Source organism: Carcharhinus amblyrhynchos, chromosome 30, assembly GCF_965287045.1.
Source record: "Carcharhinus amblyrhynchos chromosome 30, sCarAmb.v2.hapA, whole genome shotgun sequence".
Taxonomy (NCBI): Eukaryota; Metazoa; Chordata; class Chondrichthyes; order Carcharhiniformes; family Carcharhinidae; genus Carcharhinus; species Carcharhinus amblyrhynchos.
Window position 1 is genome coordinate 6,640,490 of NC_137353.1, and position 25,894 is coordinate 6,666,383.

Below are 25,894 nucleotides of genomic sequence, written 5' to 3' on the forward strand. Positions count from 1 at the left end.
ACCAGAACCAAATAATTATCCAATTCTTCTCAAACAACTGGTGCAGGGAAGGAAGGAACTGGAAGATTCAATGATTTGGTTCTAACAGTGCTGAAGTGATAATCTCAGACATGCTTGCTCTGGTTCTATAGCTTATTACCAGTGGTTGTACTTCTATTCCGAACTGGTTTTGCATTTTGCAAACATTTTGTAAATAGGATGTGTTAGGTTGCTGGCAGTGTGAAGTTCACCCTATTGACCTTCCTTGGTAAGATTCCAGTGACAATACCAAAATAGCAAGTCACACATGGCTGATCTTACCTACACACAGTTAATTGCAAGTTGCGTCCATGGTTTTCAGTTTCTGGCAGGCAATGTTCTTAGATCAAGGCTGAAGGGCACAAATCCCAGTGCTACATCCCAAAACGCCTACAGACACCATCCACCTCCTTCACCCCAGTGCTGCTCCAACTCTGCTGCCAGAGTCAAGGCTGCTTATGATTTCAGCAACACAATGTAAATAACCATTTGTACAATAGCAGAATTCACCGGTGATTCTTTCCCTGTTCCTGCTCATGTCGCACTCTCTTCGTCCAGAACTCCTCATGATTGGTCAATGATCTGCTGCTCACTCTCGTTCAATAATAGCCCCCCTGTGCTACTGCTTTCAGCTGCAGGTTTTTTGGACATCCAATTCTGCTCCTTAATGATTTCATTATTACCAATGACAAACAATGGGGGCAAATCCACATTCATAGGATCCCTACAGGGCAGGAGGCAGCCTTTTGGCCCATCGAGCCCGCACTGACCACAATCCCACCTAGCTCCTATTCCCGTAACTCCACGTTCACCCTGCTAATCCCCCGATACTAAAGGGCAATTTAGCATGGCCAATCCACTAACCCACACATTTTAGAGTGTGAGGAAACTGGAGCATCCAGAGGAAACCCACGCAGACATGGGAAGAATGTGCAAACTCCACGCAGACTGTGACCCGAGGCCGGGATTGAACCTGGGTGCCTGGTGCTGTGAGGCAGCAGTGCTAATACTGTGCCACTCAGTTTGAAATCTAATGGTAAGAAGTTAAAGATTGCAAGAAAAAGCTATCAGCAATAAATTTAACAGTGGCTGCAGAGAGGATGATGCCAGGAAACAACAGGATGAAAGAAGAAAGTTTACATTTGTGAAGAACTGAAGGCAAGAAACCACTGGATAAAGAGCTGACAACGTGAGACTGGCAGCAATAAATTCAAAGGATAGTGTGCACTCAGCACAAATACACCACAATGGCAGAGTATGATAAACTGCAGAAATGACTGCGTGGGCAAATGGCTTAAAATGATTGGAATTTTGTACATTGGGAAAAACCCAGGAGACGCATGCTGGAGGAGTACAGGCTGTTCTGTTCCTTGGTGTCACATCAGGAACACTGCAGTGAACGGAAAAGTGACATTTTCATGAACTTTTTTAAGTTCATAAATAACAGATTCTGATTAATTTCAGTCCCAAAGGTAAGGACTCCCGTACTAATTAAATGTCAAGCATGATCTACACAATCTTGGTCCGTTTACGAAAGTACAAAGTACCAGTTGAAGTTTGTGGCTTCTGGGAACTCTATCTGGTTTTAGTTCCCATTCTACCAAACAGTTCACTGTGATTCACTCTCCAATAAAATCTGAACGTTTGCGAGGAATATTTTCCATCGCTTACACCCCACCCCACAATAACACTTGTTCAAACATATAATGCACCAAGCCACGTATACCACACTTAATGACGCAGAGATGTCTGCAGCGTAAATGTAGTTCAGGTTTGTTGATCAAAAGTTGCCTCTCTTTGTACGGTTGTTCCAAATAACAAGCACTCGACCTTCATTGGCACACGTTGGTGCTTCTGAAAGCCAATGTTGTCATTCTGTTGGGTGTGGTGCTGTCTCATTAAATGGATGTTTTAGTGGGACTGGGAAATTGAATGCAAATTCGTGCAGGGTGTGCACTGGTCAGCAAATCAGCAATCAAGCCCTGGGTTCCAGAGTCCTGCCAGTGAGTTGCTGCTGGGGAGTGTAAACCACACTCACACCATTGCTAACACGCAACTGCTGCCAAGAAAGTGCAACTCTTCCCAAAGTTTCCCTTCATTTCTCGCACTTGTTTACTCCCACAGCAACACATTGACGGGGAAGGGGTAATTTTCCCCCATCCCACCCGCCAGGTAGCAGGCAGATCATCAGCCGGGATTTTCCAGTTTTGGGGGTGACACGGTCGGAAAATCCCACCCATGTCCAAGGATGTGTGGGTTAGGTGTGTTGGCCATGCTAAATTGACCCTTACTGTCAGGTGGATTAGCAGGGTTAACATGTGGAGCTATAGGAATAGGGCCTGGTCGAGATTGTAGTCTGTGCAAACCTGATGGGCTGAATGGCCACCTTCTGCACTGTAGAGATTCTATTCTATTTTATGTTCCCTCCCACTGCCTTGTGATGGTCAGTTAGCAGTCTAACATTCAATTTGGGGAAGAATAGGGAGTTGTTAATTTGACCAACCGTTGCCCTTCCAAAAACTGGGACCCTACATGATGTCAAGCTTTTTGATCGAAGGTTTGGAGAGTTTTCTCATAACTACAGAGGGGGGATCGGACGGTTGCCTTTCAGATTCAGATTCCTTCTGAGGGTAGCAGTGCACCATACTAATTATTGTGTCATGATCCTTTGTATGTACTTTAAAATACAGCTACACTCATAGGGTGGCACAGTGGTTGGCACTGCTGCCGCACAGTGCCAGGGACCCGAGTTCAATTCCAGCCCCAGGTCACTGTCTGTGTGGAGTCTGTACGTTCTTGCCATGTCTGCGTGACTTTCCTCTGGGTGTTCCGGTTTCCTCCTGCATTCCAAAGATGCACATGCTAGGTCAACTGGCCATGATAAATTGCCCCTTAGTGTCAGTGAGATTAGCAGAGTAAATAGGCGGGGTTACAGGGATACAGCCTGGATGGGATTTTTGTTGATGCAGGCTCAATGGGCCAAATGACCTCCTTCCACACTGTAAGGATTGGTAGCGATTTAACCTTGGGGGTCCGTGCAGTCTTATTTAACATAGCTCTACCACAGTCAACCAGCCTACATTTAGCCATACCCACCCTGAGGCACTATCCTTACCTACAGCAGACAACAAAGTCATCCCTCTGTGATCTGGAAGCCAAAAACAGTGTTTTTGATGATAGCTACTCCCTTCCCCCACACCAACCCTCTCCCCCGCCCCTTTCAAAAATAGTTCTATATATGCCTTCATTTCAAACGTTGTACTTTTGTTGTTTGCCAACTGGTTGAAAGGGAGAAGGGAAACGGGATTCCTCAGGGAGTTTACTCTGCCCATTTGCTCAGCTGCAGATGTCCATTCGCCTTGGTCAATCTCACTTGGCAGTAAACTGAGCTGCAGCAGGTCAGTCTGAACCATGCAAGAATGTGTGGACAGGAATAATACATTGCAGCTTTAACGCTTTCCAGTGCAGGGCCTTATTTTTTTTAATTCCCCCCCCCCTCTCCAAATAAGAGTTCTTGCATCTTCCACCTTCACACCTTGGAGAGAAACATTTATTGTATTTATTCATGTAAAAGTTGACCCTGTGACCTTTGACTTGCAAAAACCTAAGTCTTTACCAAAAGTTGTCGGCAGCTTTTCAAGGGCTGAAAGCCCAAAAATTTAAAACCAACCCCGGAGACGAAATGCCGGTAATTTGTAATATCAGAAAATAAACAAATATTATATATTTCGCGTTAATTCTTTAGTGTTGTTTTACTTTGTTCTAGCGTGAGCCACTTCTGGATTTCACTCAAATTAAGCACGTATGCTAACCTCTCGAAAATGTTACCCGTATCAAAAATCGACTCCGGGATCTCCGACCTAAACAAAATTGGTCTCAAAAATCTTACTTTTGTACGAGCATATACAGTAATAACCAAACCAGAAACATGCATCGATGCACAACATCCAACTCTGGATATAATAACTCGTTACACTAGGAAAAGCCAAATGTGTGTACCCTTCCGCTACTTCTGTGTGCTATCTATCCCCAGCAGACTTCTCACTTGTGGGAAAGCAGAGTAAACAAAATGTGATCAGTTTCTTAAGTTGGCGTCACTCATGGAGCAAGTTGTGTGAAAACTCAGCGATTAGCTCAAACTTAAAACTAGAAAGCCAGAGGGGGAGCCCGACTAATTGGCTTGCTCTTTCAAGGAGCCAATGCAGACATAATGGGCCGAATGGCCTCCTCCTGTGATGAACGATTCAATGGGTTCCGACACACAATTTTGTTCTGGCGCCTCAGGGGTGAAGAGGGATTCTTGTCAAAAGTTGAACACAATTTTCTGTTTTTTTTTATCAAACCTCCTGTCAACATTTTGTTTCACAAAATATACTTTTTGGTCATGGATCTCTACCCAGCAGCCTGTGAGCTGTTATGTGCATCACAGCAGGTCAACAGGCAGCTGGGAGAGCCCAGTCACAAAGGCAGTGCAGAGGATTAGACTACTGTACGATGCACCGTCAATACCAACACACATTTTGTTTTCCTTGGCTAGTGAATACGCAACAGCAGTTTGCTGCCAAATTTACCTCGCTTTGCAAGATCGGAGCAATAAAAAGAAAAAAAAAATACATCAATTGGAAAATAAACAAAACCAGGCCAAAGCAGCCTTGAAAACACGTATATAAAAAAAAATTCACAATGAATCACCAATAGCCAGGTAAATTGCATTTTCTTTGCATTCACGCAATGCAGGTAGTAAGTCACATTAATGTTTGTCTGTCTCTTGAGAGCATGAGCACCATTCAATGTGTTTTACAGGAATTCATGAGAGTCTAGGTCAAACTTATTCCAAATGCAAATATATTTGTAGGCAGGGTGAGTATGGGGGAGGGGTGGGGGAGAGAAGGCAAGGGGGCAGACTCCAATCGCCATACCTGACGGGAGAATCAGATAAGCCTCATCCCTACTTCACTCCTTTAACTTGCCTGCACCCTACAAGTCTTTGCAGAGGGCAGAAGGATGGGTTCCTGATGACGCAAAGGCAGCGTCCGTCTGGGAAGCTGCGTGACGCGGAGTGGTTGACTGGATCGTCAGTGTTTTCGGAAGGCCTGCTGAATTCCTGTCCTCTGATCAGTGCAGACCTTGGTAGAGATAGACTGCGGCGAAGATCACATTTGTAGTCAAACTTAATCCCAGAAGACTTGTCCACAGAACGTTTCCACATAGTGCTGGGTTTGAGATTTAGCAACAAAATAGAACATATATAAATAGATGGAATGAGCAAAGCAAAATATTCATGATTACAGCTAATTTAGTCTCAACAGATCAAGAAAATAAGCCCTTCTTTCTCAATTAGATGATTTAGTACAATGCATTAAAAATACAATCTCTTATCAACTGGACACATTTCATTTATTGTTAATGACTTGGCTGCACCAAGTCCTGAGATGATGCCACTAAATACATGTAGCTAAATGAGGTGCTGTAAGTACCAAAGTTAAGCCAAATTAAGCTGAGAAGAAAAGCAGCATCTTTTAAACTACGCGAAAGATCATGCAAGGTTCAGGCGTCCATTTTCACGATCCTTTCTTGATTTAAAAAGTATTCTTGGAGCAGAAAGTGAAACCATTTTAGTTTAAAAGTCCCGCAGTGTTTCGAATATTTAAATTAATGAAACATTTTGTTTTTGGAATTTTTTTTGCGCTGTGGGAAACCATAATTCTATCCATCAGCGAGTGGTGCTTGCTGTCTACAATTTTGCTCATTTAATGAGGGACATCTTGTGATTAAGAGTTTGTTCAATACTGACTGTACTGACCTCTCTCGATTGGAATCAACTTCCAGCGTCTAAAATACTGGCAGATTTGAAAATCTCGTTCAAACTGTGCATGCAAGCTGTGGGTCACACTGACTATCCCAAACAGAAGGGTGCAACAAAATACTTTGTGGCAAGGAAGAAGCCACCTCAGGAAAACACAAACGATAGTGACACGCTCAGTTCCAGAGCCTAATTTCTGCTATTTAGGCATTTTCTACAGGTTGACCTTTATTTGCCCCAGATGTAGCGGGTTTCAGTTGAAAGTGCCCGTGTTGTCCTGCAAGGCAGAAGTAGAGAACAACCTCCAGCTCTTGCAGATCCATCAAACTGTCAAATTAAACACCTGGATGTCTCGTCTGAATCTTTGAGACACACAGGGTGATTACACAGTTACAAAGCTTCTAACGTGCCACGTTCCCTGCAAAGGTCAACGGTTAAATTGACTCAATTGTTGAGTTAACTCTTTCTTTTCCTTCCTTGAATACAATCTTTAAACACTTTCATTTTAAAGGAACACTGTCTGCCAAACCAGTTCTTTTTGATTGGTATTGTGGAGGTGTATCATGTTAGCTTCCTTTAAGGAGACGATATGAAGAAGATAAATATTCCTGTATACTGCCACAGTGTTACACCATAAGATACAGGAGCAGAATTAGGCCACTCGGCCCTTCAGTCTCCTCCACCATTCAATCATGGCTGATATGATTCTTATCCCCATTCTCCTGCCTTCTTCCTGTAACCCTTGATCCCCTCATTAATCAAAAACCTATCTGTCTCTGTTTTAAAGACGCTCTATGACCTGGCCTCCACCGTGAATTCCACAGATTCACCCCTCCCTGGCTGAAGAAATTCCTCCTCATGTCAGTTTTAAAGGAGCCTCCCTTCACTCTGAGGTTGTGCCCTTGAGTTCTATTCTCTCCCACTAGTGGAAACATCCACTCTATCCGGGCCTCTCTGTGTTCAGTAAATTTCAATAAGATCACCCCTCATCCTTCTAAACTCCATCAAGTATTGACTGAGACTCCTCAACTGTTCCTCATATGACAAACCCTTCACTCCTGAGATCATTCTTGTGAACCTCCTCACACCCCCTCCAAGGCTAGCACATCCTTCCTTAGGTATGGGGCCCAAAACTGCTCACAGTATTCCAAATGAGGTTTGACCAGCTAATAAACTCACTCATACCCAATTTAGGATTATAAAGTCTTTCAAACTAAGGCTGCCTGTTCTCCTTAGAGCTTTAAGCTGGTTTGGGACAATGTGGATTCAGAGGTGAAACTAAAGAGACATCTTTAACTTTTTTTTAAAGAGTTTGGTAACTGTGTTACTTTTTAAATAGAAAGTGAACAGTTTTCCCTGACACCACACTGTCATCTCCATCTCTCCCAAGTTTAAGTTTCTTTTTGTCTAATTCCACCTTCTCTCCCAAGGGTGCAGATTCTGGTATGACTGAGTTACGTGTGTACTGGCAATGTTCTTGTTTGGGTGCCCCCCCCCATGTGAAAGGCAAGATACTGACTACCGGCTTGTTTTTCAATAATATATGGCTCGAAGCAGAGTTTTGCATGTCATCACTTGGCACTCACTTATCAACAGAGGTCAATGGACCGTGATGGAGGGGCTAATTTAATTACTTCCTTCGCTCAGGAAGGTGAGCTCAACTGCGGCAGCAGGAATGTACTCCCAATTGAGCACTGGCTTTTAAAATAGGGATCTGAATCAGCATCCTTCTGCTCTTTCAGGGCTCGTCTCCAAACAGCGACTATATTCACCAAGTTACTGAGGGAAGCCTTTACCTCTTAGACTTTGATGGCAGCTGCTTGTACTTGAAGATGCTGCCTCAACTGAGAGGGCTAAACATTTGCAGAAAACTGGTTCACCCGAGACATCAGAACTCTTTCAATAAAGACCAAGGAAGTGGCAAAATTCAATCCCTCAGCAGTGACAGCAAGGACACACTTGTAGTCTCATCAAAGTTTGAGTGACAAAATTGTCTTATTTATTTAACACTTCAATAGAAAACATCCCAAGGCCCTCAAAGAGCATAATTTGACATCTAGCCACATAAGGAGATATTAACAAGGGTGAAACATACAAGACTATTCACTATTATCACAGCTTGGTATGGCTCCTGCTTTGCCCAAGACTGCAACAAACTACAAAAGGTTGTGAATGCAGCCCAATCCATCACATAAACCAGCCTCTCATCCATTGACACTGTTTACACTACCCATTGCCTCGGAAAAGCAGCCAGCGTAATTAAGGACCCCATGCACCCCGGACATTCTCTCTTCCACCTTCTCCTGTCGGCAAACAGATACAAAAGGCTGAGGTCACGGACCAACCAACTCAAGAACAGATTCTTCCCTGCTGCCGTTAGACTTTCGAATGGACCTACCTTGCATTAAGTTGACTTTTTTCTACACCCTAGCTATGACAGTAACACTGCATTCTGCACTCTCTCCTTTCCTTCTCTATGAATGGTATGCTTTGTCTGTATTATGTGCAAGAAACAATACTTTCCACTGAGTACTAATACATGTGACAATAATAAATCAAATCAAAATCAAATATTAAGTGCGGAGCTGTTTGATTTATGCTCACACAGGGACTGGCCGCATACTTTCTCTCAGTTTGCTTCCAAGGATATGTCTACTTGGCAGCTTGTGTTGTTTTTCTGCTACTTCAATATAAAACTAGATTGCTACAGGCCATATACCTTTGGGGTGGAGGAGGGGAGGGCGGTGCGAAAGAGTAAACACATTTAGCAGACTCCTGTTAGTTGCCCATTAGGACACATCAAACTGCAGCCATTGAGATTTCATCCTATCTATCGCGGGGAAAGGTCGGTTTCTCCATCTGATGATTTGAACCCAAGGAGGCAGAAAGCAGAAAGAGGAATAAACGGAGACAGATTAGCCAACACTGCCAGGTCAGTGATATTAACATCAGCACATGGCAGGTTGTTCACGTGTTAGGGTTGGTGAGGGCAGGGGGGGGTGCAGGTGGCAAAGTGCAGTTGAAACGATAACCAGATCAGCCATGATCTCATTGAATGATGGAGCAGGTCTGAAGGGCTGAATGAGAAAGGATTGAATTGAAGACAAATGATAACTGAAAGTGCATTCCATCAAGCAGAAAGAGCTGGTTCTGTGAAGCAACAATACTTGTTTTCATAGAATCCCTATAGTACAGAAGGAGGCCATTCGGCCCACTGTGTCTGCACCAATGACAATCCCACCCTGGCCCCTTTCCACATGGGCATTTACCCATGCTAATCCCCCTGACACTAAGGGGCAATTTAGCGTGGCCAATCAACTTAACCTGCACATCTTTGGACTGTGGGAGGAAACCAGAGCACCTGGAAGAAACCCACGCAGACATGGGGAGAATGTGTGCAAATTTCACACAGACAGCGACCTGAGGCTGGAATTGAACCCGGACCCCTGGCGCTGTGATGGCAGCAGTGCTAACCACTGTGCCATCTGTGCTGCCCTCATGGGGTATATAGCCGGAAAAATTGTGGCTTTAAAAACGTCTTTCCCACCATCACAATTTTTAAAATTCATCTGTGGGACATGGGCGTCGCTGGCTGGCTGGCCAGCATTTATTGCCATCCCTTAGTTGCCCTTGAGAAGGTGGTATTGAGCTGAATCGCTGCAGGTCATGCCCTGTGGATTGACCCACAATGCCAATAGGAAGGGAATTCCAGGATTTTGACGCAGCTACTGTGAAGGAATGGTGATATATTTGAGTCAGGATGGTGAATGGCTTAGAGGGGAACTTGCACAGGAACTTGTTCCCATGTATCCCTTGTCCTTCTGATGGAAGTGGTCATGGGTTTGGAAGAATCTTTGGTGAATTGCTGCAGTGCATCTTGTAGATAGCACACACTACTTAATTTACCCTTGTAGATAATAAAAGCATGAATTAATACATCTGAGGAATAGGCATTATTCTGAAGGCTTAAACGTCATAAACAACTGTTGCAAAGTTGAAGACATTTGAGACAAGCTTCTCACAACACTAAGAACATGTAGGGGTTGCCAGCTCTCCAGGATTTAATTAGAAGTGTTTGTTCTACGGATGCAAGGACTGCTGGTCATGCCAGAATTGGTTCCCCTTGAGAAGAAGGTGGAGAGATGTCTTCTTGAACTGCTGTAGTCCATATGGTGTAGACACCCACAGCGCTTTCTCTCACTGTTCAATACAACTCAGTGATTTGCTAGGCCATTTTAGAGGGCAGTTAAGAATCAGCTAGGTTGCTATGGATCTGAAGTCACATGTAGACCAGATCAGGTGAGGATGGCAGACTTCGTTCCTTGAAGGAACATTAGTAAAACAGATGGGGTTTTACAGCAATTTGGTAGTTTCCTGCTCATTATTAACAAGACAAACATCATATTCCCTATTTTATTAACTCAATTTAAATTTCACTAGCTACCATGGGAAGGGAACTTGTGCCTCTGAAACAATATCCTGGGCCTTTGGATTACTAGTGCAACGACATTACCACAATGCTAAGATCTCCTTAAAAATGAAGGAGGTGGGGGTGGCACAGTGGTTAGCACTGCTGCTTCACAGCGCCAGGGACCCCGGGTTCGATTCCCGGCTTGGGTCACTGTCTGTGCAGAGTTTGCACATCCTTCCTGTGTCTGTGTGGGTTTCCTCTGGATGCTCCAGTTTCCTCCCACATTCTGAAAGACGCGCCGATATGGTGCATTGACCCGAACAGGCGCCAGGGTGTGGCGAGTAGGGGAATTTCACAGTAACTTTATTGCAATGTTAATGTAAGCCTTACTTATGACTAATAAATAAACTTTTAACTTTAGATGAATCTTCCAGGCACTGCTGCAAGTAGGCAGGGAGAAAAACCTTCCGGTCATCATTTATTTTTAATTGAACGCTTTCACTTATTAGTTTTCATAGAATCCTACAATGCAGAAGGAGGCCATTTGGCCATCCAGTCTGCGCTGACAACAATCCCACCCATGCCTTATCCCCGTAACCCCACGCATTTATCCTGTGAATCCCCTGACACTAAGGGGCAATTTAACATGGCTAATCAACCTAACCTGCACATCACCGGACTGTAGGAAGAAACCAGAGCACTTGGAGGAAATCCATGCAGTCATGGGGAGAATACGCGAACTCCACACAGACAGTGACCCAAGGCCAGTATTGAACCTGGGTCCCTGACACTGTGAGGCAGCAGTGCTAATTAATGTCCCACCGTGCCACCCTCAAAATATTGGAGATGGGGGAAAAGGCAGATTGAGTGGCTGGGTAAGTGGAGTTGGGAGCACTCACGGCAAAACCTCCTGGAAAACAACCACCCACCAGAAATAGACCACACTGAAATAACTATGACACAGAAGCATTGGTAATATCGCCCTGATGTTATATAAAAGACGCTTTTGCCCAGCAAACGACTTGGAGAAGAGATCGGGTTTCTGAAGTTACGGTACGCAGCCTAGATTACTCAGTTCGAAAGCTGGAGCAGTCAATGCAAATACTGGCTCTGGGCTGATAAACTCAGGGTAGATTAGTATCCTGACAGTGGTTTTGCCACATCATACTGGCATTTATCTCCATGTTTATACCAAAAGTAGTTCAGAGCTTAAATAAAAAAAACTGCCAGTATTCAAGCAGGAGCTGTAGAAAGCAGATGTGTAAATTTCATAAATCCTTAACGTGCAGGAGGAGGCCATTCGGCCCATCGAGACTACATCAACAACAATCCCACTAGAGTCCCATTCCTACAACCCACGTATTTGCCCTTCTAATTTCCCTGACAGTAAGGGGCCATTTTGCATGGCCAATCCACTTAACCCGCACATCTTTGGATTGTGGGGTGAAACTGCAGCACCCAGAGGAAACCCACGCAGACACGGGGAGAATGTGCAAACTCCACAGAGACAGTGACCCAAGCTGGGAATTGAACCCAGGTCCTTGGCAATGTGAGGCTGCAGTGCTAACCACTGTGCCACCGAGCCACCCTAAATAACACATTGTTAATTTGGCACCTTGTCCATCCTGCATGAAGTTTACGTGACTTTAAGGATTTTTGTCTCCAATATATTTATGCTGGATCGGATTGGCTCTCCAAGACAGTGATAGGGATTTCTTCACTGGCATTTTGCTGATTAAATCTTAACGCAAGAATGAATGGTGTTTCTATGTCAGATGTTTTAAAACTCCTCAGACCACACAATCAGAATGACAGCTATCCCCGGTTCCTCTTCAAGTTGAGGATCTGTCGTGTCCACAAGACTTGATCCCAAGCTGCTCGCTCACTGTTAGAAAACACTAGAGTATCATCTTTTCAAGCAGCTGCTTCCTAATCCAGCCAGGAGCAGGTCTCGGGTCAAAAAGTCACAAACTGCGACAGGGAGCTCTGCCTTGGGGAAGGGGGTCCCGGGTTTTTAACAGTTTGTTACAGGAAACCAGTTTGTTGAAAGCCAAAAGCTGTCAGTAAAGTTAAAGTTTATTTATTACTCACAAGTAAGGCTTACATTAACACTACAATGAAGTTACTGTGAAATTCCCCTAGTCGCCACGCTCCGGCGCCTGTTCGGGTAAATGCACCTCACCAGCACATCTTTCAAACCAGGGAGGAAACCAGAGCACTTGGAGGAAACCCACACAGATACGGGGAGAAGGTGCAGGCTCTGCCCAGACAGTGACCCAAACTGGGAATCGAACCCAGGGTCCCTGGCGCTGTGAAGCAGCAGTGCTAACCACTGTGCCTCCATGCCGTGGCACAGCAGTGACACCCCCGGCATCACCCACATCATCAGCAGGAACGGCTTGGCAGGAAATGGAAGAAAGCAAAACAGCTTCAGGAATCATTAGCCTGCCACATTAACCCTCACCGTACATGAATGAAATGTCACAGAATTAAGATCACAGGAAGGTTTCAAACACATCACGTCACTGGGGAAGAATGAATTTTGCCCCAAGCGTCTGGCTGACTGCGCCAAATAGGAGACTGATCTTTTTTTAAAGTTATATTTTTGTTTGAAAGTTTAAAATGTATATCATCTCAATTCTATAGACTAAGTAGGCAGGAAACAGATGTAATTAAATTTCAAATTTAACCCTTTGTACAAAGATCAAAGAAAATTAAAGCAGAGGAACAGGCCCTTCGGCCCTCCAAGCCTGCACCGACCATACTGCCCATGTAAACTAAAACCCCCTACCCTTTCGGGGGCCATATCCCTCTATTCCTATCCTATTCGTGTTTTTTTTATTACTCACAAGTAGGCTCACATTAACATTGCAATGAAGTTACTGTGAAATTCCCCTAGTCACCACAGTCAGGTGCCTGTTCGGGTCAATGCACCTTCCCAGCACGTCTTTCAGACTGTGGAAGGAAACCGGAGCACTTAGAGGAAACCCATACAGGCATGGGGAGAACGTGCAAACTCCACACAGACAGTGACCCAAGCCAGGAATCGAACCTGGGACTCTGGCACTGTGAGGAGCAGTGCTAACCACTGTGCCACTCAAGGAACAATTTAGCACGGCCAATGCACCTAATCCACACACCTTTGGACCATGGGAGGAAACCTGAGCACCCAGAGGGAACCCATGCAGACACGGGGAGAACATGCAGACTCCACACAGACAGTGACTCCAAGCCGGGAGTCGAACCCAGGTCCCTGGTGCCATGAGGCAGCAGTGCTAACCACTGTGCCACAGTGGAGAACGTGAGGATAGTTCTTGAACTGACTGGCTTCCTAGGCTATTATAGAGGGCTCTGGAGTCACACGTCAGCCAGACCAGGTAAGGATGGCAGATTTCCTTCTCTAAAGGACATTAGTGAACAAGATGAATTTCTAGGACAATTGATTATCGTTTCATGGTCACCACTACTGAGATTAGTTTCTAATTTCCAGTTTATTCATGAATTGAATTTAAATTCTCCCAGCTGCCTTGGTGCAATTTTAACCCACGTTCCTGGAATATTACGAGCCCACTGATATTTGCGTGATGTCACTGCTTCCCACAATAGTCTTAAACAATCTCAGTGGCTGATCATCAGCAGTCCTCTGGAATAAAAGATTCCAAAGATTCACAAACCCTTTCCCAAAAATTCTTCACCTATTCTGCTCCATGATGCTCACCTAGGAATGAGGTGGTCCATTTTTCCCACTGAAAGAATGTTGGCCCCTATCCGAGGGGAATGGAGGGGGGGGGGTTGTTACTAATGTGAATGGGAGTTAATTATTAATGGGTGACATTATTACTGAGGGGAAAGTGGGAATGATTACAGAGGGGAATGGGGGGATTATTATTGAGGGGGATGGGGGTGAATTATTAAAATTTCTTTATTAGTCACAAGTAGGTTTATGTTAACATTACAAAGAAGTTACTGTGAATATTCCCTTGTCGCCACACACCGGCCCCTGTTCAAGTACACTGAGGGCGAATTTAGCACGGCCAATGCACCTAACCAGCATGTCTTTCCAACTGAGAGAGGAAACCGGAGGACCCCGAGGAAACACATGCTGACATAGAAAGAACGTGCAGACTCTGCAAAGACAGTGACCCAAGCCTGGATTGAACCTGGGTTCCCGGCACTGTGAGGCAGCAGTGCTAACCACTGTTAGACTGGAAGGGCAGAGGTAAAGTGAACAGTTGGAAGCTTTTTTCCCAGGGCAGAAATGACAATCACAAGTTCAAGATAAGGGGGGGGAAAAGTTCAGTAGAGATGTATGGGGGAAGTTTATTACACACAGGGTGGTGGAGGCCTAGAGTGCACTGCCAAGTGAAATAGTTGACGCAGATATGTTAGCGACACTTAAGACTTATTTGGATAGGCCCCTGAACAGGTAGACTATAGACGGATACAGGCGGTTGGCCTAGGTAGGACAACGTGAACGGCGCCGGCTTGATGGGCAGAAGGGTTTGTTCTTGTGCTGTACTGCTCTTTTGTATCATTTTGTCTGCTCAGATATAAAATGTTACATGGGCTCAGCACTGTTTGGCACTATTAATGGGGCACTGGGACCATTGCAATGGCGAAACAGGTAATGGTTAAAGTCACCATAGTCCTAGACGACTATAGGCTGCTCTCTCCATTGAGGGGCAGAGTTGACTGGTGATGATTTAACTTCAGGCAAGGCTCCAGGTTGAGAAGGTGGGGCCTTCATGAATAACCGTACGGGTATTGAACCCGCACTGTTAGTGTTGTTCCGCATCGCAAACCAGCTATCTGACCTAAATTGACCTGGTGGATCTCACCCCACCAACTCGTTCCAATAAAACACTCGCACACCAGAATATATCTGCCATCAAGTGGTTAACCCAACTGATTGCCCCACCCTGGCTGATTAAATCTCGGGAGATGGTGTGACCTTAACTGACTCAACACCAAGTATTTTTAGATTCTGTAATCTATCCTTCACATCATTTTCCCATAGCTTCACATGTTGTCCCTATCCGCAAAGATTGAAAAAGCAACAGGGGAAACAAAACAGCTTTCTATTGGAATAAAGTCGCATTCTGAAAGGTTACTGGGTGTTGAGAAAGAGGGTGTTTAGTTTGAACACTCCTGCTCATTAATTTTAAAAGTGACTGGGAGACAGGAAAGAAAGGTTGTTTAACTGGCCACGGCAGTCAGAAACGGGCGATCACGTGTTGGAATCTCCAGCAAGACATTTAACCAGAGTTTCTGATCGCATTCTTCCCCCTTTTGAAGCCCTCAATTGTCCCTCTTTTTAAATGTAATATTTGATATTGACACTTACATTTTGATATCTACACCTACATTAAACGGTGTACAGTTCTGATCACCCTACTACAGACAGGATATTATTTACCCTGCTAATCCCCCTGATACTAAGGGTCAATTTAGCACAGCCAATCAACCTAACCCATACCACTTTGGGCTGTGGGAGAAAACCGGAGCTCCAGAGGAAACCTACACAGACACGGGGAGAATGTGCAAACTCCACACAGACAGTGACCTGAGACTGGAATTGAACCCAGGTCCCTGGCATTGTGAGGCCTCAATGCTAACCACTGTGCCACCCATACATTATATACATTATAAAATGAGAATGAGTGCAGAAAAGATCTGTAGGATGCTAGCGGAGCTTGATGGTTTGAGTTATAAGGAGAGGCTGGATAGACTGGGACCTTTTTCCCTGCTGCACAGGAGCCTTTATAAACAGCAGAGAAGCTGCTTTGCTGTAGGCAATGCCAGGGAAGGAGCCACTCATCAATAAATTAAACAAATTGATAAAAATCACAGCCAAAAAACTAACATGACACCTCAAAGTTTCAGTGAAGTATCAAGTTTAAGATTATTTATTAGTGTCACAAGTGGGCTTACATTAACACTGCAATGAAATTACTGTGAAAATTCCCTGGTTGCCACACTCCAGTGCCTGTTCAGATACACTGAGGAAGAATTTAGCCAATCCACCTAACCAGCACATCTTTCGGACTGGGGGGGGGGGGGGAGGGAGGGAGGAGAACCGGAGCACTCGGAGGAAATCCACGCAGACATGGGGAGAACACGCAAACGTTGCACAGACAGTGACCCGAATTGAACCTAGTCTCCGGCGCTGAGAGGTAGCAGTGCCACCGTCAAGAAAATCTAATGAAATCTCATGAAATCATAGGAATTTTCATACAATAATAGAAATTCTACAATATTTACTCTTTCAATACAAGACAGTCCAGTTAGACAACCGGAGAAGTCAGACACAGAAGAGAAGTAACCCCTGTTAACCACCATACCTTTCCACTTCTTGGCGTCGTCGTTCATCTGGTGGCCTACAGCATTGGTGGTGGTATCTACCACACACGCTGAGGATCTGGAAGAGCTGTCCTTCCTCTGGCCTGTTGTCTCACTATATACACTCCCTGCTTCAACAGACTTGGCATCTGAAAAGAGCAAAACAATACATAAACACAGTTACGGCACTCCTGTTACAGAGACATTGTGATTTCAGTTTTAAGTTTATTTATTAGTGTCACAAGTAGGCTTACATTAACACTGCAATGAAGTTACCGTGAAAATCCCCTAGTCACCACACTCCGGCGCTTGCTCGGGTACACAGAGGGAGAATTTAGCATGGGCAATGCACCTCACCAGCACATCTTTTAGACCGTGGGAGGAAACCCATGGGGAGAATGTGTGAATTCCATGCAGATGGTGACCCAAGCCAGGAATTGAACCCAGGTTCCTGGTGCTGCCCTCAGCATCTGGTACAAGTGGAAAACAGCCAAAACTACACTCTTGCATCATTCCATGTTAGTCGAGCGAATGGGCAGCCAATGGTCAGCTAGGATGGGCAGCGCGACCACATGGAGCGGAGTGATGGCAAGAGTCGATTTTGGCTTCTTCAGGAGAAATCAGAGAAGTTTAACTCAATAAGCGCAGGATGGGAAGTTTAGCGATCAGGTAACCAATAGGGAGGGAAAGGGTTAATGATCTACATGATGATGTGTTGCACACATTAACTGGTAATCTGGTCAAAGCAGCAAAACCTAAAATCAATCAGACAAGCGAAAGAACAAAACAATGTTGGGGGGTGGGGTCATTAAATTTTACTGGTGCCAAGCGCATACAATGTAATTAACACCATTAATTGCACCCTCAGGACATTTTGCTAACAGATATGGACCATTCCCCATTAATCAAAGGCACTGACAACAGCAATCACTCAGAAATTAGTGACAACACAGACATCCAAGTTCTAGTTTCCTTTTAACTCGCGCCAGAGTTCTAGTTACCCGCTCCGAATGCCTTTTCTTGAGATTCCTTTTGCAGCATCAGTTGACAGACATACAAAATTCTTCCAAGGCTCGACAGGGGAGATGCAGGAAGGATGTTTCCCCAGGCTGGGGATGCGGGGGTGGGGCAAAAGGGTGGGTCTGGAACCAAAAGACACATCCACAGAATAAGGGGTAGGATCTATCTAACTCTGAATCTTGTAGATCGAATCAGGGCAAGACCTACTCAGTTAATGGTAAGGCATTGGGAAGAGTTAAAGAACAAAGAGATCTAAGAGTACAGGTTCAGAGCTTCTTAAAAGTGGAGTCACAGGTGGATAGGGTCATGATGAAGGCATTCGGCATGCTTGGTTTCATTGGTCAGAGCATTGAACGCAGGAGTTGGGACGTCTTGTTGAAGTTGTACAACACATTGGTAAGACCACACTTGGAATACTGTGTACAGTTCTGGTCATCCTATCATAGAAAGGATATTATTAAACTAGAAAGAGTTCAGTCTGATGTGGAGATGTGGCATTGGACAGGAATGGGCACAGTAAGAACTATCATAACACCAGGTTGAAGTCTAACAAGTTTATTTGGAATCTTGAACTTTCAGAGTGCTGCTCCTTCATCAGGTGAGAAGAAGGAGCAGCGGTTTGAAAGTTCATGATACCAAATTAACCTGCTGGACTTTAACCTGGTGTTGTGAGACTTCTTACTGTGTTTAGATCTGAGGTGAGGAGGAATTTCTTCAATCAGAGGGTGATGAATCTTTAGAATTCTCCACTCCAGAGAGCTGTGGAGGGTCAAATCAGTGAGTATCTTCTAGACACTGCTCAATAGATTTCTACATATTAAAGATATCAAGGGATATTGTGAGAAAATAGCATTGAGGTAGAATAGCAGAACTGTTATGGTGCAGGAGGCCATCATGTCTGCACCACTTCTCAGAATAAGCATTATGGCTCAGTGCCATTCCCCTGCCTTTCGCTCTGCATTTCTGTTCAAACAATCATCCAATTCCCTCTTGAATGCCTCAACAGAAACTGCCTCTACTACACTTCCGGGCAGTGCATTCCAAACCCAAAAAGGTTTTTCCTCACATCACGTTAATTCTTTCACAAATCACTTTAAATGTAGACCAGCCATAATCTAGTAAAATGGCTCAATAAGTTCAAGGAGCTGCAAGGCCTATTCCTGCTTTGAACTTCTATAGTCTATGGTCCTAGAATTAACCTATTAGCTTGACAGCACTGACAAACAGGTCGACACAGGACCATTCTGATTGGAGTGTTAATGTAAGTCTACTTGTGATAAATAAATAAACTTTAAACTTTTTAGATTGCATTTTGAGATGATATTTGAATGAATGTGGCCTCTGCTTAAATTGCTACAATTGATTGAGAATTTTGTTTGAATACTTATGACTTAGGAACAGTAGGCCATTTGACCCCCTGAATATGCTCCGCTCTTCAATAAAATTATGGCTGATTCCTGCCCAACCCACGATGACCTTTCACCTCTTGTTAATCAGAAATCTATCTAACTCTGAATCTGGTAGATCGAATCAGGGCAGGATTTACTCAATTAATGGTAGGACATTGATGAGAGTTATAGAACAAAAAGATCTAGGAGTACAGGTCATAGCTCCTTGAAAGTGGAATCACAGGTGGACAGGGTGGTGAAGAAGGCATTCGGCATGTTTGGTTTCATTGGTCAGAACACTGAATGCAGGAGTTGGGACGTCTTGTTGAAGTTGTACAAGACATTGCTAAGGCCATACTTGGAATACTGTGTACAGTTCTGGTTATCCTATTATAGAAAGGATATTATTAAACTAGAAAGAGTGCAGAAAAGATTTACTAGGATGCTACTGGAACTTGATGGTTTGAATTATAAGGAGAGGCTGGATAGACTGGGATTTTTTTTCCTGGACCGTAGGAGGCTTAGGGGTGATCTTATAGAGGTCTATAAAATAATGAGGGGCATAGATAGTCAACAGCTTTTCCCATCTTGAGGATACTCATTCACAGGATAAATGATGGGTAAGTGCCCCTCAGTATATTTATAATGCAGCACATGGTAAACTTTAATCAACCTGGACACTGCCAAAGTGAGGGAACAGAGTGACAAGATGCACGAGTACAAATTCACAAGGGAGCAGCATTTAGGTTCTTACGAAATAAAGGTTAGAAGCAAATCTGAAACCAACAATGGCTGGCCATCAGAAAGAAATAAAAAGGAAAGGTTTGTTTCTGTACAATGCCTTTCATCACCAGGTATCTCAAAGCAATCTAGAGGCAATGAAGAACTTTTGAAATGTAGTGCTGCTATAATGTAGGAAACAGAGCAGCCAATTAGCACACAGCAAGCTCCCACTAATAGCAATGTGATAATGACCAGATAATCTGTTTGTGTGATGTCGATGAGGAATTAATACTGACCAGGGTGCCAGGGATAATTCCCCGACTCCTCTACAAAACAGTGGCATAAGATCTTTCCTCATCCAACTGAGGACCTCAGTTTAATGTCCCAAGTTAATGGATAGCACCTCCAGCAGCGCTGTGCTCCCTCAGTATTTCATTTCTATTGCTCAGGGCTGGCTTTTCTTTAGACATTTCTCAGATTTTTAACCAAACAAAAATTCATCTATCCCTTTGGCATGCGTTTCCTCTGGGTGTCTCCGATTTCCTCCCACAATCCAAAGATATGCAGGTTAGGTGGACTGACCATGCTAAATTACTCCTTAGAGTCCCAAGATGTGTAGATTAGATGGGGTCAGTCATGGGAAATGTGTGGGGTTAGAGGGATAGGGCCAAGGAGAGGGTTCAGTTAAGATGCTCTGTCGGAGAGTCGGTGCAGACTCGGTGGTTCAAATGGCCTCTTCTGCACTGCAGGCTTTCTATGATTCAATCACAGGTATGGCTCCTGCTCTGCCCAAGACCAGAAGAAACTACAAAAGGTTGTGAATGTAGCTCAATCCATCACACAAACTAGCTTCCCATCCATTGAAACCATCCACTGCCTTCTCTATGAACGGTATGCTTTGCCTGTACAGCATGCAAGAAACAATAATTTTCACTGTATACTAATACATGTGACAATAATAAATCAGATCAAAATCAATTTCTCACAACACAAGAGCATTTATTCACTTCCTTGTATTCATGGAGGATTTCATTCAGCGCTGCTTTGTTCAAGTGGTTAAGTGAAGTCTTGAGGTTTTCAGGTGACTTTTGATGGTTTCATGTTGAGATTTCCTTCATTTTTTCAAATAAACAAAAATGTCACCATGCCCACGGTTAGCAGCTCATCATTTCAACAAGAAGATTAATCTGTGCACAGTCATCCCTGTGTGATTGAGCTGTTTGGCAAGTATTTAAATCTGCGGGGTAAACCTTTTGTTTCATTAATCCCTGAAGATGGTGTTCACTTCCTCTCATGCTAATTTCCTCTTTTTTCCTGTTAGAGTATCACTGTCAGTGCCAGGTGTGGCACAAGCTCTGTGGGATCCCTTCGTTATCTGAGGATAAGAACAAGGCAACCTGATCTTCTTTCAATCCAGTTCCATAAACTTATGATGGGCAATGTTGGAGATAAGCCTTCTCTGGTCAAAATTCTCAACTTCCCTTCCAGGAAATTAATGTCAATCACCGTTTCTAGCTAAAACTCTCAGTTCACAAAACAAAATCGAGAAACAGAGCAATGTGATTAATCCCACAGACTGCAGACTCAATAACTGCGTTTGCAACTTGGGAAAAAAAATACATCATTGTACAGAATAATATTTGAGGAAGGGTTTATACACTTCTCTTTGTGTCTCAAGTCCTGAAGGAAGCGACAGAGAAGTTTGCTGTACCAGAAATTGCATTATTTACGAATATACCGGGTGGCAATGCAGTTTATCCCGACTACCCGACTACCTCAGAAGCAGGGATGTACTTCTGAGGCTGTATAAGGCTCTGGTCAGACCCCATTTGGAGCATTGTGAGCAGTTTTGGACTGGCCTTGGAAAGGGTCCAGAGGAGGTTCACAAGAATGATCCCTGAATGAAGAGCTTGTCGTATGAGGAACGGTTGAGGACCCTGGGTCTGTACTCATTGGAGTTTAGAAGGATGAGGGGGGATCTTATTGAAACTTACAGGACACTGCGAGGCCTGGATAGAGTGGACGTGGAGAGGAAAAACTAGAACCAGAGGGCACAACCTCAGGCTGAAGGGATGATCCTTCAAAACAGAGATGAGGGGGAATTTCTTCAGCCAGAGAGTGGTGAATCTGTGGAACTCTTTGCCGCAGAAGGCTGTGGAGGCCAAGTCATTGAGTGCCTTTAAGACAGAGATAGATAGGTTCTTGATTGATAAGGGGATGGAGAAAAGGCAGGAGCGCGAGGATCAGAAAAATATCAGCTGTGATTGAATGGCAGAACAGACTCGATGGGCTGAGTGGCCTAATTCTGCAGTTATGTCTTATGGTGCCCTGGCATTTCCGGCTCCTTGACTATGGGATTAAAATGGATGGCTAGACTCTTAGAATCATAGAGTCCCTACAGTGCAGAAGGAGGCTATTTGTCCCATTGAGTCTGCACCAACTCTCTGTCAGACCATCTCACCCAGCCCCTATCTCCGTAACCTCACTTATTTACCCCATTAACTCCCTTACCCACACATCTTCGGCCACTAAGTGGCAACTTAGCATGGCCAATCCACCTAACCTGCACGTCTTTGGACCATGGAAGAAAACTGGAGCAGCTGGAGGAAACACACCCCGACATGGGTAGAACGTGCAAACTCCACAGTCACCCAAAGCCAGAATTGAATGGCCTTTTTCTGCAGCCTAACATTTCTACGGGTCTTGACTTGAACCGAGCTGAAGTGGTTAGGATGCAGGCTATTTTATGTCAGCTGAATAATGTGGGTTCTCCAAATAGAGGTGCAACCCTATTTCAAACTCATCTATTAGCAATGTCATGCATAGAAGAACTAGCAGTAATAATATGAGATGGTTCTGTTGCATCTCTCAGTTTTTCAGCTTCTGTTTTGGTGATACCGCCTTTCACAGCTGTGCTTCTAATCTGGCTTCTTGTTGACAGAGTCCCTCAAATCGCGTCTATCCCATTTCCTACACCTCTGCTTCACCTCTTCCTCTCCCTCCTGGAACTACGATAGGGCTCCCCTTGTCCTCACTTTCCATCCCACCAGTCTCCAAATTCAACAAATCATTCTCTGACACCTCAAGGGTGCTGCCACCACCAAACACATCTTTCACTTGCCTTTCAGCTTGCTGAAGGGACCACTCCCTCTGTGACACCCAGCCCACTCTTCAATCACTGCTCAACATCTCCCCGCATTCTCTTGCAGGGTATGCTACCTCTGCTCTTTTTACTTCCCCCTTTCCCACCCTCCAGGCATCTGTTCCAGATGAAACAGCTTTTTCTTTGAGCTTCTTTCAATATAGTGTTCACTGCTCACAACGTGGTCAACACTCCAAACGCGGATTGGACAATTGCTTTTTAAGAACTGTTTCGTTCGGTCCGCAAGAACGAGCTTCCAATCACCTCTACTTAATTCCTTGTCCCACTGCTACGCTGACCTTTCTGTCATAGAATCCTACAATGCAGAAGGAGGCCATTCGGCCTATTGAATCTGCACCAACTCTCTGGCAGATCATTTTACCCAGGCCCCCCCTCCCCTGCTCTAGCCCCACACACCCTTACCATGGTTAATCCATCTAACCTGAACGTCTTGGGAAACTAGGGGAAATTTACCATGGCCAATCCACCTAACCTGCACATCTTTGGACCTTGGGAGGAAACCTGAGCACCTGGAGGAAACCCATGTAGACACGGGGAGAACATGCGGACTCCACAGAGACAGTCACTCAAGCCAGGAATCGAATCTGGGTCCCCTTCAATGTTCTGACCGATGAAACCAAGCATGCCGAATGCCTTCTTCACCACTCTGTCCACCCGTGACTCCACTTTCAAGGGGCTATGAACTTCTTCCCCCTTGATCTCTTTGTTCTGTAACTCTCCCCAATGCCCTATCATTAACTGAGCAAGTCCTGCCCTAGTTCAATCTACCAAAATGCATCACCTCGCATTTATCTAAATTAAACTCCACCTAACATTTGTCAGACTTCTCTAACCTTTTCCAGTTCTGACCCCAGCTCATCGGGTCGAGGTGTTTTTGCCTCTGTCCACAGCCACTGCCTGACCTGCAGAGTTTCTCCAATACGTTCTGCTTTTAGTTCGGATTGCCAGCATCCTCGGTATTTTGCTCGTGTAAAGTGAGACCCCTAATCAGCTCTGAGAATGATAACATGCGATTTCTCACTTGTTGCTCGAGTTCAATAGCAGAGAGGCTTTATCTCCCCCTCCAATAGGCCACAGAAATTATAGGGCGCTTCACAAAATTGAAGAGCACGTAATTATAAACAAAAAAGAAAAGGAATTACTGGCAAAAAAAGACAAAACAATGCTTGAATCTGACAATCAGGATTAGAAGCATTAATTCTACATTTTAATTTTACGTTTGATGGAATATTGTTTGAAAAAGGAGAGAAACAAATATTACAAGACTATTTCGGGGTCACAGCGAAAGCTTATTCTTAAAGTAACTGCCATAAGGATGGTGAAGGTTCACTCGAAAGACTGACTGGCAGAACGATTGGCTAACCTGGATAAAAGCGGATGCTGGAATCTGAAACTAAAAGAGAAAACGCTGGAAAATCTCAGCAGGTCTGGGCAGCATCTGTGAGGAGAGAGAAGAGCTGACTTTTCGAGTTCAGATGACCCTTTGTAAAAGCTTTGACATCTGGTCTCGCAACGTCAGCTCTTTTCGCTCCTTACTGATGCTGCCCAGACCTGCTGAGATTTTCCAGCATTTTCTCTGATTCATCTGTCACCTCTGAACAGGGTCATTGTTGGGAGATTCATTGAGGGGTTCAATGCCCCGAGGAGTTTCAAACAGTGTCGCATTTAAAATCCAGAACGGGCAAATGCCTCGCCTGTAGGACCCTTATCAGACCCCACTTGGAGTACTGTGCGCAGTTCTGGTCGCCTCACTACAGGAAGGATGTGGAAGCTATTGAGAGGGTGCAGAGGAGATTTACAAGGATGTTGCCTGGATTGGGAGGCATGCCTTATGAAGATAGGTTGAGGGAGCTAGGTCTCTTCTCCCTGGAGAGGTGAAGGTTGAGAGGCGACCTGGTAGAGGTTTATAAAATGTTGAGAGGAATAGATAGGGTGGATTCTCGGAGGCTATTTCCCAGGGCTGAAATGGTCGCTACGAGAGGACACAGGTTTAAGGTGCTGGGAAGCAAGTACAGAGGAGATGTTAGGGGTACGTTTTTCACTCAGAGGGTGGTGAGTAAGTGGAATCGGCTGCCGTCGGTGGTGGTAGAGGCGAACTCGCTGGGGTCTTTTAAAAGACTTCTGGATGAGTATATGGGATCTAATGGCATTGGAAGTTACAGATAGTTCTATGGCTTGGTAGGTATCGATGTGATCGGCGCAACTTGTGGGCCGAAGGGTCTGTTTGTGTTGTAGTGTTCTATGTTCTACTGCTGACAAAGATAAAACCGAATATCACAAATGATGAGTCACAAAGTCTTTGACACTTGGCTGATTTGGCTAATTTTGCATCCTCCAGCCACTTCCAGAGGCAGAAGAGTTGGTAACCAGATCATACAGATTTAAGATGAGTTGTGAGTTGGGGGTGCAGATACTGGTGGTGGTGGTGGTGGTGGTGGTGGGGGGATGAGGAGGGAAATGATTTGCAGTGCGCAGTGATGATCTGGAATGCACTCTGTGTAAGGATGAGGGAAGCATATCCAATCGCAACCATCAAGCAGTATATGCTTGAAGGGAGAGCAAACTGTAAGGCTTTGGGGAAAGGGTTGGGGGGAATAGGACTAGTTTAATAGCTTTTCCAAGGCATTTTGGAAAAACTATTCCAAATACTGAATAGCTCCTTTCTGTCCTGTAAGATTGGAACTTCGTATGTTAAGCATTTCGGAAAATCAGTCACAGACTTACAACAAAAAGGCCGTCTTTACCCAGTGACTGAAATGTATGAAAATGTGAAATCGATCTAATGACTTTTACTGGACTAGGGTGAGTAAACCGAAGACAAACCTTAACGAACCCACTGACGGAAATGGACAAAAGGCTCAGTGTACAACATTGGCACTTCTGGCACAAATCGAATGAGACAAATTTAAACTACTCTAGTATCAATACTTCAATTATTCCAAGATGGGGTTGAATGGCAGATCGGGCTCGAGGGGCCAAATGGACTACTCCATTTTGGGCAGCACTGTGACACAATAGTTAGCACTCCT

General features: G+C 44.5%; 1 protein-coding gene across 2 annotated transcripts in view; it reads right to left on the reverse strand.

The window, feature by feature from the left end:
- Positions 1-201: 201 nt before the first annotated feature.
- The window catches only part of tmem201 (transmembrane protein 201), a 180,026-nt gene continuing 154,333 nt past the window's right edge, over positions 202-25,894 (reverse strand). For both annotated transcript variants that reach the window (XM_080215487.1, XM_080215486.1), the window contains 2 exons: positions 16,574-16,720; positions 202-5,231 (listed from right to left, as the gene is read on the reverse strand). In XM_080215487.1, the coding sequence (XP_080071613.1) occupies positions 5,134-5,231; positions 16,574-16,720 (245 nt within the window). In that variant the 3' untranslated portion in view covers positions 202-5,133. The remainder of the gene's footprint in view (positions 5,232-16,573; positions 16,721-25,894) is intronic.